The sequence below is a fragment of the Triplophysa dalaica genome, chromosome 12 (assembly GCF_015846415.1).
Source record: "Triplophysa dalaica isolate WHDGS20190420 chromosome 12, ASM1584641v1, whole genome shotgun sequence".
Classification (NCBI taxonomy): Eukaryota; Metazoa; Chordata; class Actinopteri; order Cypriniformes; family Nemacheilidae; genus Triplophysa; species Triplophysa dalaica.
In genome coordinates this window covers 9008351-9023711 of record NC_079553.1, presented here as the reverse complement: position 1 = coordinate 9023711, position 15361 = coordinate 9008351, and the positions used below count along the sequence as shown (strand labels likewise).

At 38.0% G+C, this 15361-nt stretch overlaps 1 protein-coding gene and 1 long non-coding RNA gene across 3 annotated transcripts; both read right to left on the bottom strand.

Annotated features, from left to right (window-relative positions):
* Positions 1-2705: 2705 nt before the first annotated feature.
* LOC130433476 (uncharacterized) lies at positions 2706-8224 on the bottom strand. Its single transcript, XM_056763367.1, has 14 exons — positions 7775-8224; positions 6634-6915; positions 6422-6516; positions 6201-6251; positions 5719-6097; positions 5428-5592; positions 5173-5261; positions 4922-5045; positions 4727-4821; positions 4515-4571; positions 4018-4396; positions 3718-3894; positions 3473-3561; positions 2706-3368 (listed from the first exon to the last, which is right to left on the bottom strand). Exons 1-14 carry the CDS (start codon positions 8109-8111, stop codon positions 3354-3356), a joined length of 2334 nt encoding a protein of 777 aa, XP_056619345.1. The 5' UTR covers positions 8112-8224; the 3' UTR covers positions 2706-3353.
* Positions 8225-10044: 1820 nt separating this feature from the next.
* Positions 10045-15361, bottom strand: LOC130433531 (uncharacterized). 2 transcript variants are annotated; one of them, XR_008908591.1, is made up of 6 exons: positions 15080-15361; positions 14896-15001; positions 11704-11967; positions 10925-11177; positions 10658-10754; positions 10045-10577 (listed from the first exon to the last, which is right to left on the bottom strand). It is a non-coding gene; the product is annotated as an uncharacterized LOC130433531 (long non-coding RNA). The 2 variants fall into 2 exon arrangements; XR_008908592.1 differs by having other exon boundaries at positions 14924-15001.

Genomic DNA, 15361 nt, shown 5'->3' with positions numbered 1-15361 from the left:
TAGCAATGACAAGAAGAGATAGAGTCACGTTACTGTAGTGAAGTTGAATCCACTCCTCTAGGCTCTTTCAAACACAGTGAATGTGTATCCGGTGCCAGGAGAGAGAGATGACGCTGTGTCACCGTCACACCACCTTGAATCCATTTGAATCGATCCGCTGTCATACTAGATGACTGCATCTCAATATATAGGCGTAGTTGCTATTGTCATTATACCATAGCAAAGTAAACTCTGTCTCTTATCGCGCCATGAAAACATTCTGCACGTTATGGACTATGAGATAATGAAGTCCCCGAGAAACCAGAAAATATCTAGATTACATATTTAACAGAAGCCCTGAAAGTTTATGCCAGTTGGTGGTAAACATCATCAGAGCTGCAAAGCAAAAATGCCATCAAAACCTGTTCAGAAATTCAAACATTTGTTATCAAGGCTTCAACTTTACCTGAAATATAGAGAAAAAGGACATCATTAAGTACATCTTAATTCGTTTATGAACAATTATGATAAATAAACATTTGATTTGATTTTTTATTCATAACTCATAGTCAATGCTCCAACTCACGTGTTTGGGTCTCACAATTAGACAAATTCAGAAGACACAAGATCATACCTCTGTCCATTATCAGTCAAATGCACGAAGGGCGATACACATTTTGCGTCTAAAACCGCGCGGAAAAAGCAAGCCGTACAGCTTTCTCATGCAGTGCGGCATTCTGAAAAGTTGAACTATTTTCATCTTCACTGCTAAGACTTCCTGTGTGGCTCACCACCCTGTTTACTCTTTCACCGCCATTGACGAGTTATCTCGTCATTTAAAAGAAAACGGTTCCCCGCCAAAGACGAGTTATTACAGCAATCAGTGTTTGTACTGTTTTACAGCAGGTGGCGCTTTTACACACCTTTGGAAAAAAGTACAGAATCCCAGAACGTATATGTTTTAGAGGTTTTTAATGATTGTTCTGAGTGTAATCTGGGCGGAATCTTTGAAAAAAAAACTTTAATTATCTCAGCTGTTTGATCAAAATGAGGCATTTTTGAAGAAACCTACCCACATCTACGGAGTGATAAAAGAACGGACCAATGAAGATGAAGATATTCGGTTTCTTTTGTTTAAAAGCTGAGACGCTGTTCTTTCATTGGACATTTTGTTTGTCCATATAATCTTTACAGAAAATGTACTGTGAGCCATTAAAGTTTGCTGAAAATGTTAAAAAACGCTGGCATAGGCTGGCAACATTTAATAATCAATGACAGTTTTTATGTTTAGTCATAGTTGTTTAAGGGTTTCTTGTTTGTCATGAGTCATTAGACTGTCCACTGATCTGCAAAACAATCACCCAAGTCCTCCACAATCTTTGCTTTTTCAGCATTTCTGGATATTTGACTCATGTCCAGCAGTAATGTTGATTCCTCTTTTCATATTGAGGACAATCAAGAGACTCATAGATTGATATTTGTAATAAACTATAGCTTCTGTCAAGAGAACGAGCCCTTACAGATAAATATCACATCAAGCTAACGTGGTTTAAAGAACGACCATGGAAAACCAAATGAAATACATTTGTTTATCACTGAAATCAAATCAACACGATAACAGAAACGTTTTATGTTCTCAGCTGCCTTGAGCCACGGTATGCGGTGTCCTTATAGTTCTAATGGTGAAATCAGGCTAAAATGATTAATGCTTAACGTAAGATTTATCCTTGAGGAATCGTTGTTTTGACAGAACCAAGAGTTTATTACAAGTAAGGTTTGATAGAATGTTGTGTTTTCCTTGTCGTTGTTTAGGCATTTAATGCGTGTTAGAAAGACCCTATTGTCAGACTCTGTTCATCTCGTCGCAGACAAGTTTACAAGCCACTTTTCCTGTGTTGTTCAATCTTGTATTTTAACCCATATGAATAGCAACGTTTGCCACACAATAAGAACCGATTTAGGCAACCATAAACAACGCAAAATAAGGCATTTTGAGATTGTGCGATTCCTTGGTAGAGCAGAAAATACTTCATAGCCACCATCCGTACTTCGCGATACTTAAACGCAGTAACGTGACATGTGCAAATACCCTATCCTGCATTGAGAAGGACAGCCTATCTCATTAACTTACAGACACAGAAAAACATCCAAATAAAAGGTACAAAGTAAATATTTTTGACAGATCTATTTATTTATTTATCTATTTATTTATTTTTGCCTGAATTGATATTTAATTATAAATGTCTGTGTTTATTTACTTATGTATGCATGCATTTATTCATATTTTTTTTTCTTCTTGGTAATTTTTTTGGTCTTTCATTTCTCACTCCAAGACTTTGTTAACCATTAATAAACCACTTATAAATGATTATAAACACAATTAATAGTAGATTGATGTGGTTAGGATTTTTTTTAAATTTGCCTGGAAAAAAATATGATAAGAAGTATGAGTACCTCATAATAATAATAATAATAATAATAAGTAAAGGCCGCACTGTTTTTATTTTTCCAAGTGAACAAGCTGTGTTCTGATCATGTGCGTTTCATCTGCCTTAAATTAAATCATATCAGCGATGTCGACACAATTACTGTATTGAGTCTAAATGAATGCTTGACAAGCTTGAGTTTGAACAATTTCGTATGACAATAAACAATTGATCAATTCTAACCAATAAATTATATTTTTGCCTTTATTGGACAGACAGTAATTTTTGGAGAGGACATGAAGCGAAGTGGCTGAGAGAGGGGGTGGGGACGGGAAAGGACCACGAGCCGGGATTCTAACTCGGGTCGCCCGGGACGCACCGGCGCCATATGTCAGAACACGAACCGCTCCACCATCGGCTCTGACCCAAGTCCAACCCTCTTTAACTGAAGCCAAAACGCTTCTGTACTGCACGTACACAGTAGTAAAGTATTGAAATTACTTGAGAAATGAAAACGTTGTTTTCACGTGGGTAAACTGAGTGTTTGCTGGCTTCATTTCACCACGGATTCCTTTGTGAACAAGGCAAAGCCTGACGCTGGATTTGCACAGACTAGATAAAAAAGCAGTTCTATCTTATGTGAATAAAAATATTTTTATGTTGCACCACTATTACTTTTTTTTAGAGATCGCTTGATATGTCAAGCGTTACGTGTCTAGCTTCAATGCAAAACCTACTTATTCAAACTAGTCCTAGGTTTTTTGCGTGATAGATTCATTTTCTTGAGCCCTGCTCTGGAGCAGAAGTTGCTATGGTTATTTACATTGGAACCACAATTTGAGGTTATCAGGCAACTTACCAACTTAACGGTGTGCCGCATGACCTACTTTGTAGGTCATGAATACACCCCTATTGGTCCTAACACCTGACGTTCCATTCATTACATTCCTAAGGCTCGCTGATCTGAAATAAACAAAACACATGTTTTATGACAATGACAAGTTTGCTTGATACAAAGAGGATAAACCACATCTGAAACAGATGCAAAGAAAGCTAAAACACAGTACCTTAAACCACTTGTGCTCAAAGATCTCTTCCAGCTGGATCCGCTTTTCTGGATTCCTTTGCAGACAATCCTCAACCAACCGGCAGCATTCTGTTCAGAAAGACAAAAGACGATTATCATCCCGAACCGTGAGTTAATCTGAATATCACAGCTCCAATCATTCATCATCTTATTCAATTATTTTATGAAAGCACTCGTTCTGTTTTCTATCATTCAGAACAAAAGTTGGTCTGATGAGGATCTCACCTATAGTCAAGCCTTCTTTGCACCACCTCCTCTCATTGATCTGGTCCAGGTCATCAATGCGAGGGAATTTCCCGCAGAGCATGACAAATAACAGCACCCCAAGCGAGTACACCGTCGCTGGCTTTGCATAGTACTCGCCGGTTAGGAAGAACTCAGGGCATAAGTAGACATCTGTGCCTGAGGAGAACAGATTAGCGTGCAATAAATGTGATGTCTCAAAAGTGAGCAGAACCACTATCTGCAAATTTCATCTAGTATTTATGTAAATGCCTGTTTGTAAAGGAAAGTGATAAAACATACCCATAAAATCTGTGTAAGCCGAGTTTTTAAACAGAGCGCCACATCCGAAGTCGATCAGCTTGACCTCCATCGTGTTCGGGTTAATGAGGACGTTTTCCACTTTTATGTCTCGATGGAAGACCCCCCGCATGCAGCAGATTTCAGCAGCTTCTGTCGCTTGCCCCAAGACAACCTGCGCCGTATTCTCGTCGAGTTTGCCTCCTGAGTGGTTCATGAAGCTCAACACATCCTCACAGGGAGAAGGGCGCTCCAGGACCATGACGTAGTGGTCCAGACGGTCCTCCCAGTCCAGTAACTGGATGATCGAAGGAACATATGTTCCCTCACAGGCCAGCATTTGAAGACCAACCTCTCGAGGAAGGAGTACAGGATAACCCGGCTAGAAGAAACACAATTTTTTTATCAAACAAGGATTTAGCACAATTTGAAACAAACTTCCGTTTGTGTACTTAAACTATGAAGTTGTTGTTAATTGAATGACAACACAAGCTACTTACGATGTCGATGTAATCATTGATTACATACTCGTTCTTCCAGACAATTTTCACTGCCACCTGATCAACGGAACAAAAAATGGATTTGCGTAAGCATTCATCCTGAACACAACTCCACTATCATACATTAAAAAGGACATATGATACATTAAGGTATGAAAAGAATAGGGCTAGATATCAAAAAAGATGAAGACAAGACAGAAAAAAACTAAAACCTTCAAGCCATCCTGCACACGGGTTCCCTCATAGACTTTTCCAAAGCCGCCTTCCCCCAGCATTTTGCCGATTTCATACTGGTTCCGATTTATTTCTGTTAAAAGATAAAGTCAGCAGACATGAATTACCAAACATTAGCAATACTTGCCTTTTAAAAATGTTAAATCGTGCTGGGATTGTGAAAGTAAACTCACCCTGAATGTCCACACCGGGATTGTTTTCCTCCAACTCCACTTTAGACATCAATTCTCGATACAGAATGAGATCCTTGTTTTCAGAGCGGACGGGAGTCTGGAGGCCGTCAACAGGATCTTTGACCTGAAATGAACAATAATAAAAGTGGTGTTGTGTACAAATATATGATATTGACATATGTTGACTTTCAGATTACAGAATAAACCAACAACTAAAATCAAAACCCATTTGTTTGCTAGGTGCTCCATACCTGGAACCACTTGTGTTTAAATATATTTTTCAGACGAATTCGTCTATCTGGATCCTCCTGGAGACAGTCTTCCAGCAAACTGCAGCATTCTGTTCAGAAAGATGGAAGAGGCGATTATTACCTTAAACCGTGAGTTTATCTGAATGTCAATTTAAACGTCACACCTGCTCTCATTCATCATCTTATTCAATTCTTTTATCAAATCGTTATTTTTTCTAGCATTCAGAACTACAGTTGGTATGATGAAGATCTCACCTTCAGTCAAGCCGTCTTTAGACCAGATCGAGTTCCTGTCATTGCAGTCGGGGAATTTCCCGCGCAACATTGCAAACAACAACACCCCGAGCGAGTACACCGTCGCCGGCTTTCCATAGTATTCGCCCGTTCGGAAGAACTCAGGGCAGAAATAATCTCTCGTTCCTAAAGAAAACAGATTCATGTCACCGTTTAAATTGTCACAGCATTTCGTAACCACTAAAAGTGAGCCTAGAACTGAATCTGAATGATGTCATCTTATTTATACAAACGGCCATGTGTCTGACATACCTGTAAAAGTCTTGTAGGCAGACTTATGAAGCAGCTCTCCGCACCCAAAGTTGTCAAGCTTGAGGTCCAGGGTGTCTGCTTTTATGAAGAAGTTCTTCAGCTTGATATCCCGATGGAAAACACCCCGCTTGCAGCACATGTGGGCAGCCCAGGTTGCCTGCCACATGATCTCCTTGGCTGACAGCTCATCAAGCTCTCCCCCTTTACTGGCGAGAAACTCGTCTAAACCCTCACAAGGAGAAGGGCGCTCCAGCACCATGACCAGGCGGTCGGGAAACTCCTGCCAGTCCACGAGCTGCAGAATCTCATGAACGACGTCTCCCTGACAGGCAAGTAGGTGAAGACCCACCTGACGGGGAAGGGGTGGAGGATAACCCGGCTGGAAGACAGACAAATTTCAATATTGGAAAAACTCAAGACAATATGTGAATGTTAAAAGTGAGGAAGATGTTTTCAGTTGAAGAGGAACAGGTACTACTTACGATGAAGATATAATCCACCCGCTCCATGGTGTTAATGTATTTCACTAGCACCTGTTTAACAAAAGAAAGATATGATTAACAGTCAAGTCGTGCAGTAAATAGTGGACATAAAATACATTGAGAAGGTTTTTAAAGGATAGAGTGAGATATTAAACAGATGAGCACAAAACAGATGAAAAACTATTTTCTGGGTATTTACCTCAAGTAAATAAAAAACAAACCTTCAAGTCATCCTGCACACGGGTTCCTTCATAGACAGATACTGAACTGTCTACCGCCAGCAGTTCACCGACCTTATACATGCTGGAGTTGATCTCTATTAAAAGAGATCCATAAATGTAGACAACATTAAAACCATTTTAACAATATTTGTTCCAATAACATACGAGCAAAAGTGTTTATGTGTATGTTGGGATTTTGGAAGTAAACTCACCCTGAAAGATCACACCAGAGATCTCCTCATCTTCCAGATTCTCTTCAGACTGACCGACTGATTGAGATTGCTGGATTTCTGCACCCCCGTCTGCCTCATTTGGGCCTGGATTTTGAACATCACCGCTGTTCAAATCCAACCCAAATTGCATTTGAGAGTCAGAAAAGACTGGATTCTCCATATCTGGGAGTGGATCCTGACTGGTGAGGATCTCCGGGCCACCGTCGAGAGTTTCCGGATTTTCCAGGACGTCTGGAATGACATCCTGTCCGGACATCTCATCTGTAGAGGGGAACGAGTTCAAACACAATCAATTTATGAGAATATTTATGGAATGAGGAACACGTACATTAATAATCAATCCTTTTGATTGCAGGATATTGAAAAGTGACAGGAGAGTTTCACAGTACAGATTTCACTCCGATTCTCAACAAAAGTGTCATAGTTCAGAGGACAGAGGACCCAGACGCAGACAGCGGGTTAACAAGACATTTAACAATAAATACAAAAGAGGAAAACAAAATCCCACGAGGGGGTAATACAACATAACATAAAGTGTGCTACAGGAATAAAAGACTCACTACACTAAACAAGACTAACTATAACATTTACATAAACATAGACTAACAATTAAGAACTAAATAACAGGAAATAACGAGACGAAAGGGCGCGAAACACAGAGGAGACTCAGAGAGACTGACAACATGCAGACTTCAAAACTGAAGTCATTTTATCCAGTGAATTAAAAGATTTACGTTATATATCAGATCATTAGTTATTAAAAATTAAAGTTTGATTAAAATATTGTGAAGCAGTTCACACATCTTTAAGATGATAACCTTCATAAACTATTGATTTGCGGTCATAATCCTTCATAACACTTTTCATGTTCAAAAGTTTAGGGTCACTTGTGTATGCTTAGGTGTTGTAACTTAGACAAAAATATATATTTGTACAAACATATTATACATTGGGTTTTGCGCATTGTGTGACATGGAGCAAATCACGCTTGAAGTATTCAAACGTAGATTGACAGGAACTCATTGAATGTTTTTAAGCATCTCACAGAAAGATGTTAACAAGTGATCTGGACCCTAAACATTTCAAGCGAAGGTAAACAAAGTAATGACATATTATTGACCTTCGGCTGCCACAGAGACAGAGACCAACGTTACATCAGTAACAGGAGGTCTCTCCTCATCCAGAGTCGTTCTCCACGTCCAGAATAAGTCGACTTCCTTGTCTTCTGCTTCACAACTCTCATCTTGATCTTTGTTTGATCCCAAAGACCAAAATAAATCATTTTCTGCACTTGCACGATTCGCAGGCGAATTATTTCTAACATGACTTGCACTCGGTGGAATAGCTCTCCACGTCCAAAATAATTCACCCTCATCTCTTTCCCAATCGGTCGATGGTGTACATTGTTCGGACACACCGCTCCGATGCACAACTCCTTTACCAAATTTCTGCCCCATATTCACTGTTTGCAAAGAGAAATTCGTCGACCGTTTGAGAGCGCGAGTAGCAGAGAATGCTGAAAGCAAAACTTGTTAAAGCAACAAGACTAAAAAACCGGGGGGGGGGGGTGCAGGGGAATTCTACAATGAATAAGAACTCCGATTAGCCAATCAGAGTCAAGGGCCACAAGGGTTTTATTTTTATAAGTATACACTGAGATAAGGTGTATCCATGACAACATTGTTTTAATAAGACGGTAAAACATACGGTGGTCCACTGGTGCACAACAAAACGAGATTTATTATTTTATTTTTTACCAAAAATTAGTTCACAATACAACACTGAGGGTAATTATTACACATTTAAAATTTGAGCTTTGTCAATATTTTGAAAGTTGTGCATCATGTGTTTCTTTAGACCTTTTATTTATTTATTTTGTTTTTATAAAATGTTGTTTGTTGCTGAATACTCTTGTGTATAGTTTTCATGATATTTTTATCTTTTATGCTTTGTTGTTATCACTTTTGTATTTGTTTCATGTATCTGTTGTTGTCAAGTAAGCATCAATAAAACTAAATGATGAAACCTTTGAAGGACGATGACATGACAACTATAGTCACAGGAATTGATGGTGCATTGTCTGCTTTTGGTGATCTTATGAAAGATTAAAAATCTTTAAAAAATGAAACCGTTTTCAACTGTTAAAGTGTCAAGTTTAGATCTTTCATATGATACTGTTTTATATATTGACGTTAATACTGTTAATCTTTATTAGTGACTGGTGTTTGATACAAGGAGTCAGAAGCTTTGTTACAAGTTAGATTAAATATACTCTTGAATATACAGTAAAAAGACATAACTTTTACTTAAAGAAATTTAGTCCAGTTCAGAATTTAACTTGAAAGTAAAATGCACTTCAGGCAGCACTTGTTCTTTAATATGCTTTAATAGATCTTACGATCTTTAATAGATCAAAGTTTATGTGAAAGCAAAATGTCCATCAACCTTCAATCCATAATTATTCAATTTCTGTTTCCAATAAAAGACAGATTTTGGTTATTGGTTTGCCAGGTAGCTGCTTTGGTTTTAACTTCACATGACGTACTAATCCACTTTTGACTAAATAAAACCAAAACCAGGAACAGCTTGGCACTATATGGAACTCTGTCATCCATCATGACATTGAAAATGGCTGTGCTGGAACTATGGGCGCCGTAAAGGACGATTCTAAGGGCCCAGGCTGATTTAGGGCCCAGAGGAGCAGACCCCCTTTTTATTTTCCTATTTGTAGGGGCCCAGAAATTTTGGTTTTCATAGGGTCTAGAATTTCTGGCGGCCCCCCTGGCTGAAACCACAGTCTTTCAAATGAGAGCCACCAACCCCTGTGCTGAAGACCTCAAAACCTTCTACCAAAACCTACAATAAACAACACTAACCATCTCTATCTCTCTCTCACACACACACACACACATACAAACCTGCACTAAGAAATGCTGAATTAAATAAATATTTTCTTATTTGTACAAATTTATGCGTCACGTTTTTCGGATCAGACCCCCGTCCGCACCCAAACCCTCACCGTCGGCAAAATCTCACTAGGAACTCAGTTTAAAACTTGAAAGCCCTGCTGTGACATTCAAACACTCGTGGATGATTTTTCATATGACATATTTTAAACCTGGGTCAGCTGACATGATAAATGGACATGATGTCACGAGAGTAAAAACTTACACTTAGAAAAAATACCTTTAAAAAACGGTTTATTCTTTGCTTCTATACAGTGCAGAACAGAAAATGTTTGTAAGTGATATCAATAAATTCAACAATACAAATAAAACAATTGAGTAAATATCAGACGTCAAAATATTATAATTAATAAGTGAATTTAAAACAAAATGTATCTATTTTATAAGCAATTTTAAATCTAGACTTAAGTTTTTTAAACCCCAATGCAATATTACTTATAGCAGTAGATATCATTTTTACGTGCATAAACCACATATTCTTGTCATATTCATATGTGTGCATCGTCTTTTTATCAAACCTTCTAAAGGGAGTGTCTGTCAAATGTGAGTTATATTTTAACATGGAAACCAGAGAGGCAAATGTTTATGGGTTTTTCCTTCATGCTTCTGTATTCGACTTTTTTGATCATTGACAGAAGCCTCTTTAAAAAACAACAATGGTAAGTACTGTGATGACGATTTTGATATATTAACATCAGGACATTTGTTAATCTTTAAACTGAGCTGAAGTAAACGTGAATAGATTTAAGTAATTGGATATATAAGAAGTGTTACAATAGTATTCATACGATCACATCAGGGGCTTCATAATGATTGATCTCCCCGCTGTCTTTACTCTCTGATTCAACACTTGAATTGTGATTCTCTGGAGTGTTGCGAGTGGATGTGTTTACATAGATCCGATCCAGTGGCTGATCAGCAGCGTTCCGCTCATTCACCCGTTCTCCCAAAATACATCTATGACAATATAAATGGACTGTGTTTTTTAAATGCATCATTCACATTAGAAAAAAGTTAACCAAACAGAAAAAACTGACCTTCTGAAATCAAATCTTCTATACTTGCAGAAGACTCCCATACATACAAGCAACACAATTATTAAAAGAACAATCAACACACATACTGTAATTGCACCTGTGAAGAAAGAAAAGCCAAAAATATAAGAATACGTAACAGGTAGGATATAATAATTTTTTTGCATTTAATTTCGTATCACAAGTTTCATCAATAATGCATCCAAAGGCTTCTTGTGTTTACGTGTTTTTAGATATCAGGCTGTAATGAACAGTATAATGAAAATGCACCTGATTTGTTGGTTTGACATGTGATTGACACTGGACTACTTCTCCCGTCTTTAGAAAGTGATGTCACAGTGAAGTCGTACAGCTGAAGGCACATCATCAATCTGATATCTTGTGACGTTCACCTGTTCTGGAATTCCACTGTTGACCCGAAGCTCAAATTCAGATCTCAATCCAAACTGAGCATCCCAATTCAGAGTTCTAATACTCCCCATCCACGAATACTCGCAGTGAAGGCCGTTGGCTTTTGATGGAGCTGTGAAAAATGTATATTCAAAGATACTCAAACTGGTTACAAGAGCACGGAACTTGACAAATGTGGAGGATATATTTATAATATGACTTGCTGGTCTCGGCAGTGAACTGATATCAACGGCTCCTCACACCATTAAAAACTGAGTAGAGAGTAAAGTTGTATTTGGTTCCAGGAGAGAGAGATGTTACTGTATACGTGTCTTCATAATAATGCTCAAAATAATTATCTAAGAGATATTCAGTATCTGGACCATAATGACCGAGGACACCATAATAATTAAGCCTCGATTTCTCCGTATTTTAGATTATAAACATGGCTGTTTCCTATGACACGCTTTGTGTCGCAGAACTTCAGCGTTATACTTGTATCCTTTTGACGTTGTACAGTCACATCGTTCAAATTTTGGGGAGCTGGAATAGAGAACAACGGATTTTGCAGAATACAAAAACAAAAAGAGAGGATGACTTTGTGTGCGTACTAAAAAACACGTTTTTATAAGAACTATAGGAACTGAAAACAGCCTCACCTGTAGCTGCATGGAAAAGATATCCAGCGCTCATTTCTCTGTTTAATACAGCGTGGAGCATAAAGTAGTGTATCCGTCCAGGATAGAGAGAGGAAACCGTTTGTCTGACTACGGAAACGTTATCAGACCCTCTGATGAAACTCTTTATGTTATCAGTCAATATCACTTAAACATAATTTTTGATGTTGTGCACTTTATTCCATTCCATTGTTATTTCATTTTCAGTGCAGTTCAATACCGAGACACTTTCAACATCAGCCAGACCTGAGAACAAAATAGAGAAGAAGACAGTATACATTCAGCTTCCTGTAAATTCATGTTTGGACACATAATATATACAGTTGAAAGAAAGAGTATGTGAACCCTTTGGGCTTACTTGGATTTCTTCATAAATTGGTCATAAAATGTGTTCTGATCTTCATCTAAGTCACAACAATAGAGAAACACAGTCTGCTTAAACTAATACCGCACAAACATTATACGTTTTCATGTTTTTATTGAACACAACATGTAAACATTCATAGTGCAGGGTGGAAAAAGTATGTGAAACCCTAGGCTAATGACTTCTCCAAGAGCTAATTGGAGCCAGAAGTCAGCCAACCTGGGGTCCAATCAATGTGATGAGATTAGATGTGTTGATTAAAGCTGGCCTGTCCAATAAAAAACACACACCAGTTTTGAGTTTGCTGTTCTGAAGAAGCGTTGTCTGATGTGAACCATGCCTCACACAAAAGAGCTCTCAGAAGACCTACGATCAAGAATTGTTGACTTACATAAAGCTGGAAAGGGCTACAAAAGTATATCTAAAAGCCTTGATGTCCATGTGTCCACGGTAAGACAGATTGTCTACAAATGGAGAAAGTTCAGCACTGTTGCTACACTCCCTAGGCGTGGTCATCCTGTAAAGATGACTGCAAGAGCACAGCGCAGAATGCTCAATGAGGTGAAGAAGAATCCTAATGTGTCGGCTAAACACTTACAGAAATCTCTGGCACATGCTAACATTTTTGTTGACAAATCTACAATAAGGAAAACATTAAACAAGAATGGACTTCATGGGAGGACCGGACGGAGGAAGCCACTGCTGTCCAAAAAAAACATTGCAGCACTTTTGAAGTTTGCAAAAGAGCACCTGGATGTTCCACAGCACTACTGGCAAAACATTCTGTGGACAGATGAAACCAAAATTGAGTTGTTTGGAAAGAACACATGTGTGGAGAACAAAAGGCACAGCACACCAACATCAAAACCTCATCCCAACTGTGAAATCTGGTGAAGGGGGCATCATGGTTTGGGGCTGCTTTGCTGCCTCAGGCCCTGGACGGATTACTGTCATCGATGGAAAAATGAATTCCAAAGTTTATCAAGACATTTTGCAGGAAAACTTAAGACCATCTGTCCGCCAACTGAAGCTTAACAGAGGATGGACGATGCAACATGACAACGACCCAAAGCATAGAAGTAAATCAACAACAGAATGGCTTCCACAGAAGAAAATACGCCTTCTGGAGTGGCCCCAACCACTCCAAGAGTCCTGACCTCAACCCGATTGAGATGCTGTGGCATGACCTCAAGAGAGCGATTCACACCAGACATCCCAAGAATATTGCTGAACTGAAACACTTTTGTAAAGAGGAATGGTCCAAAATTTCTCCTGACCTTTGTGCAGGTCTGATCTGCAACTATAGGAAACGTTTGGTTGAGGTTATTGCTGTCAAAGGAGGTTCAACCAGATATTAAACCCAAAGGTTCACATACTTTTTCCACCCTGCACTATGAATGTTTACATGTTGTGTTCAATAAAAACATGAAAACGTATAATGTTTGTGCGGTATTAGTTTAAGCCCAAAGGGTTCACATTCTTTTTCTTTCAACTGTACATAATGATACACAGCCTTAGTAAAAATTAAGACACCGTTTAAATTTTTTTTCAGTGTTTTTGAATTTACTATTTATAGGCGTGTTTAGGTAAAATTATTTTTGTTTTGTTCTGTGAACGGTATATTTGGACATGTACATTTGAACATTTTTTTAACGTGATAACATAGATTTAAAGGTCATGTGTCAGTCTAAGATGACATAATGTCACTATACTGAGGTTTGATTATGTTGAAATTCATCAGACACTGGATTGGAACGGACACAATACATTTAGAAATGCTGATTAAATTAAACTTTGTCAGAGGCTGTATGTGTTTTCTATTGTGAAATATACAGTAGTAGTAATACCATATATTTGTGAATCTCTTAAAGCAACAACGAGCAGTCAATCTCTCTAAAATTATTTGAGTGGTAGGACAACTATTAACTGGATGAATTTTGCTGCAGCTGCTACCTGAGCAGCCCTCTTTCGGCAAAAATCACACTTGTAACTTTGGTGTGCGGGTAGGTAAACAAGCCCTATCCATCACCTGCTTTACGGCATACGTTATGTTTTACTCGATGCTTGGGTAAAGTTAGCCAACATCTACCAACAAGACGAAACAGTCTAGTTCAAGAAAAGCCTCCAAACCATCACAATGGCAGAGCCAGTAAATAAAACAAATAGGAAAAGAGAGAAATGATCGGACACAAGCCCTCCTTAACGTCTTGCCCACCCAATGAAAACAGAAAATAACACCAAAAATTGCAGTCTTTTTCTATTGGCTTTAGTTTGTAATAGAGACGCATGCACAAGCTATGGTGGAACAAAATATTGTGCAAAGGATTTTTAGGCGCACTGCACGTTTACTTTGAGTTTATTATAAACATCAGATAAAAGTAATTGTGCAGTAGGGTCTGATTCATTTATTATAACGGGAGTTTTTGGGGTCTTATTTGGTGCTGTTAACAAACAAAAGAGTGACAATCGGCAAAAAAGGGTTGTTTCATAAAACATTTTTTTTACTTTATCTAGCATTTACAAACACTAGTTTTGTGTTGCTTAAAACTATATTAACTTGTTTAGTTGTTTTTGCGATATTTCTGTTATAAAAACGCAGAGTCTTATCAGTTGTTTTGACAAGTTATTTTCTCCAGTTCATTTCCTGCAATTTTATATGAAATTTGGTTGAAATGTTGTCGGACGTTCACAGAAATAAACAAAAGTGATAATTTTACCACAACACATTCTTATCAGAAAATAAATATCTTTTAGAAATGGTCTCTTAGTTTTTTATAGGGGGCTATTTACTGTGTGTGGTAAATGCCCACCCATGATATCTAGCCCACCCTTTTGCACCTGCAGGAACCGGGCCTGGTTCCATCACACGTTCTTCTTATCTTGTGTAATGCACACTTCACTTGACTTATTGTAAATCTGAAAGAGAAAACACAAAGAACCAATTATATAATGATTAGAATATATCAAATCATTGTTTAGTATCTTACAACTTACACATTTAAAAACATTCGCCGACACATTTCAACAGCAAAATAAACAATGAATGTGCATTAATGACGTGCTTGTATATGGAAACAACAGCACAACTCCGTAAATATTTTAGCCTTTAGATCCCCATTGATTTTAAGACATAACATCAATTTTCAAATGTAAAAGATCCACCATTAACCATGAAATTAATCCAACAGAATAATTGCAGATGTTATTAGAATAAAATTGGTGATTTACGGCCGAATCTATAACAAGTATTCAAACAAACAACAACGCGACTCTGAA

What these genes read in the sequence shown, in the direction of transcription:
- LOC130433476 (XM_056763367.1), bottom strand. Translation starts at nt 8,111, where the DNA reads ATGGGGCAGAAATTTGGTAAAGGAGTTGTGCATCGGAGCGGTGTGTCC. An exon ending in CTCTGGTGTGATCTTTCAGG is followed by an intron (nt 6,517 to 6,633) that starts GTGAGTTTACTT and finishes CTCTTTTAATAG; the next exon opens with AGATCAACTCCAGCATGTAT. An exon ending in GGGTGGATTATATCTTCATC is followed by an intron (nt 6,098 to 6,200) that starts GTAAGTAGTACC and finishes TCTGTCTTCCAG; the next exon opens with CCGGGTTATCCTCCACCCCT.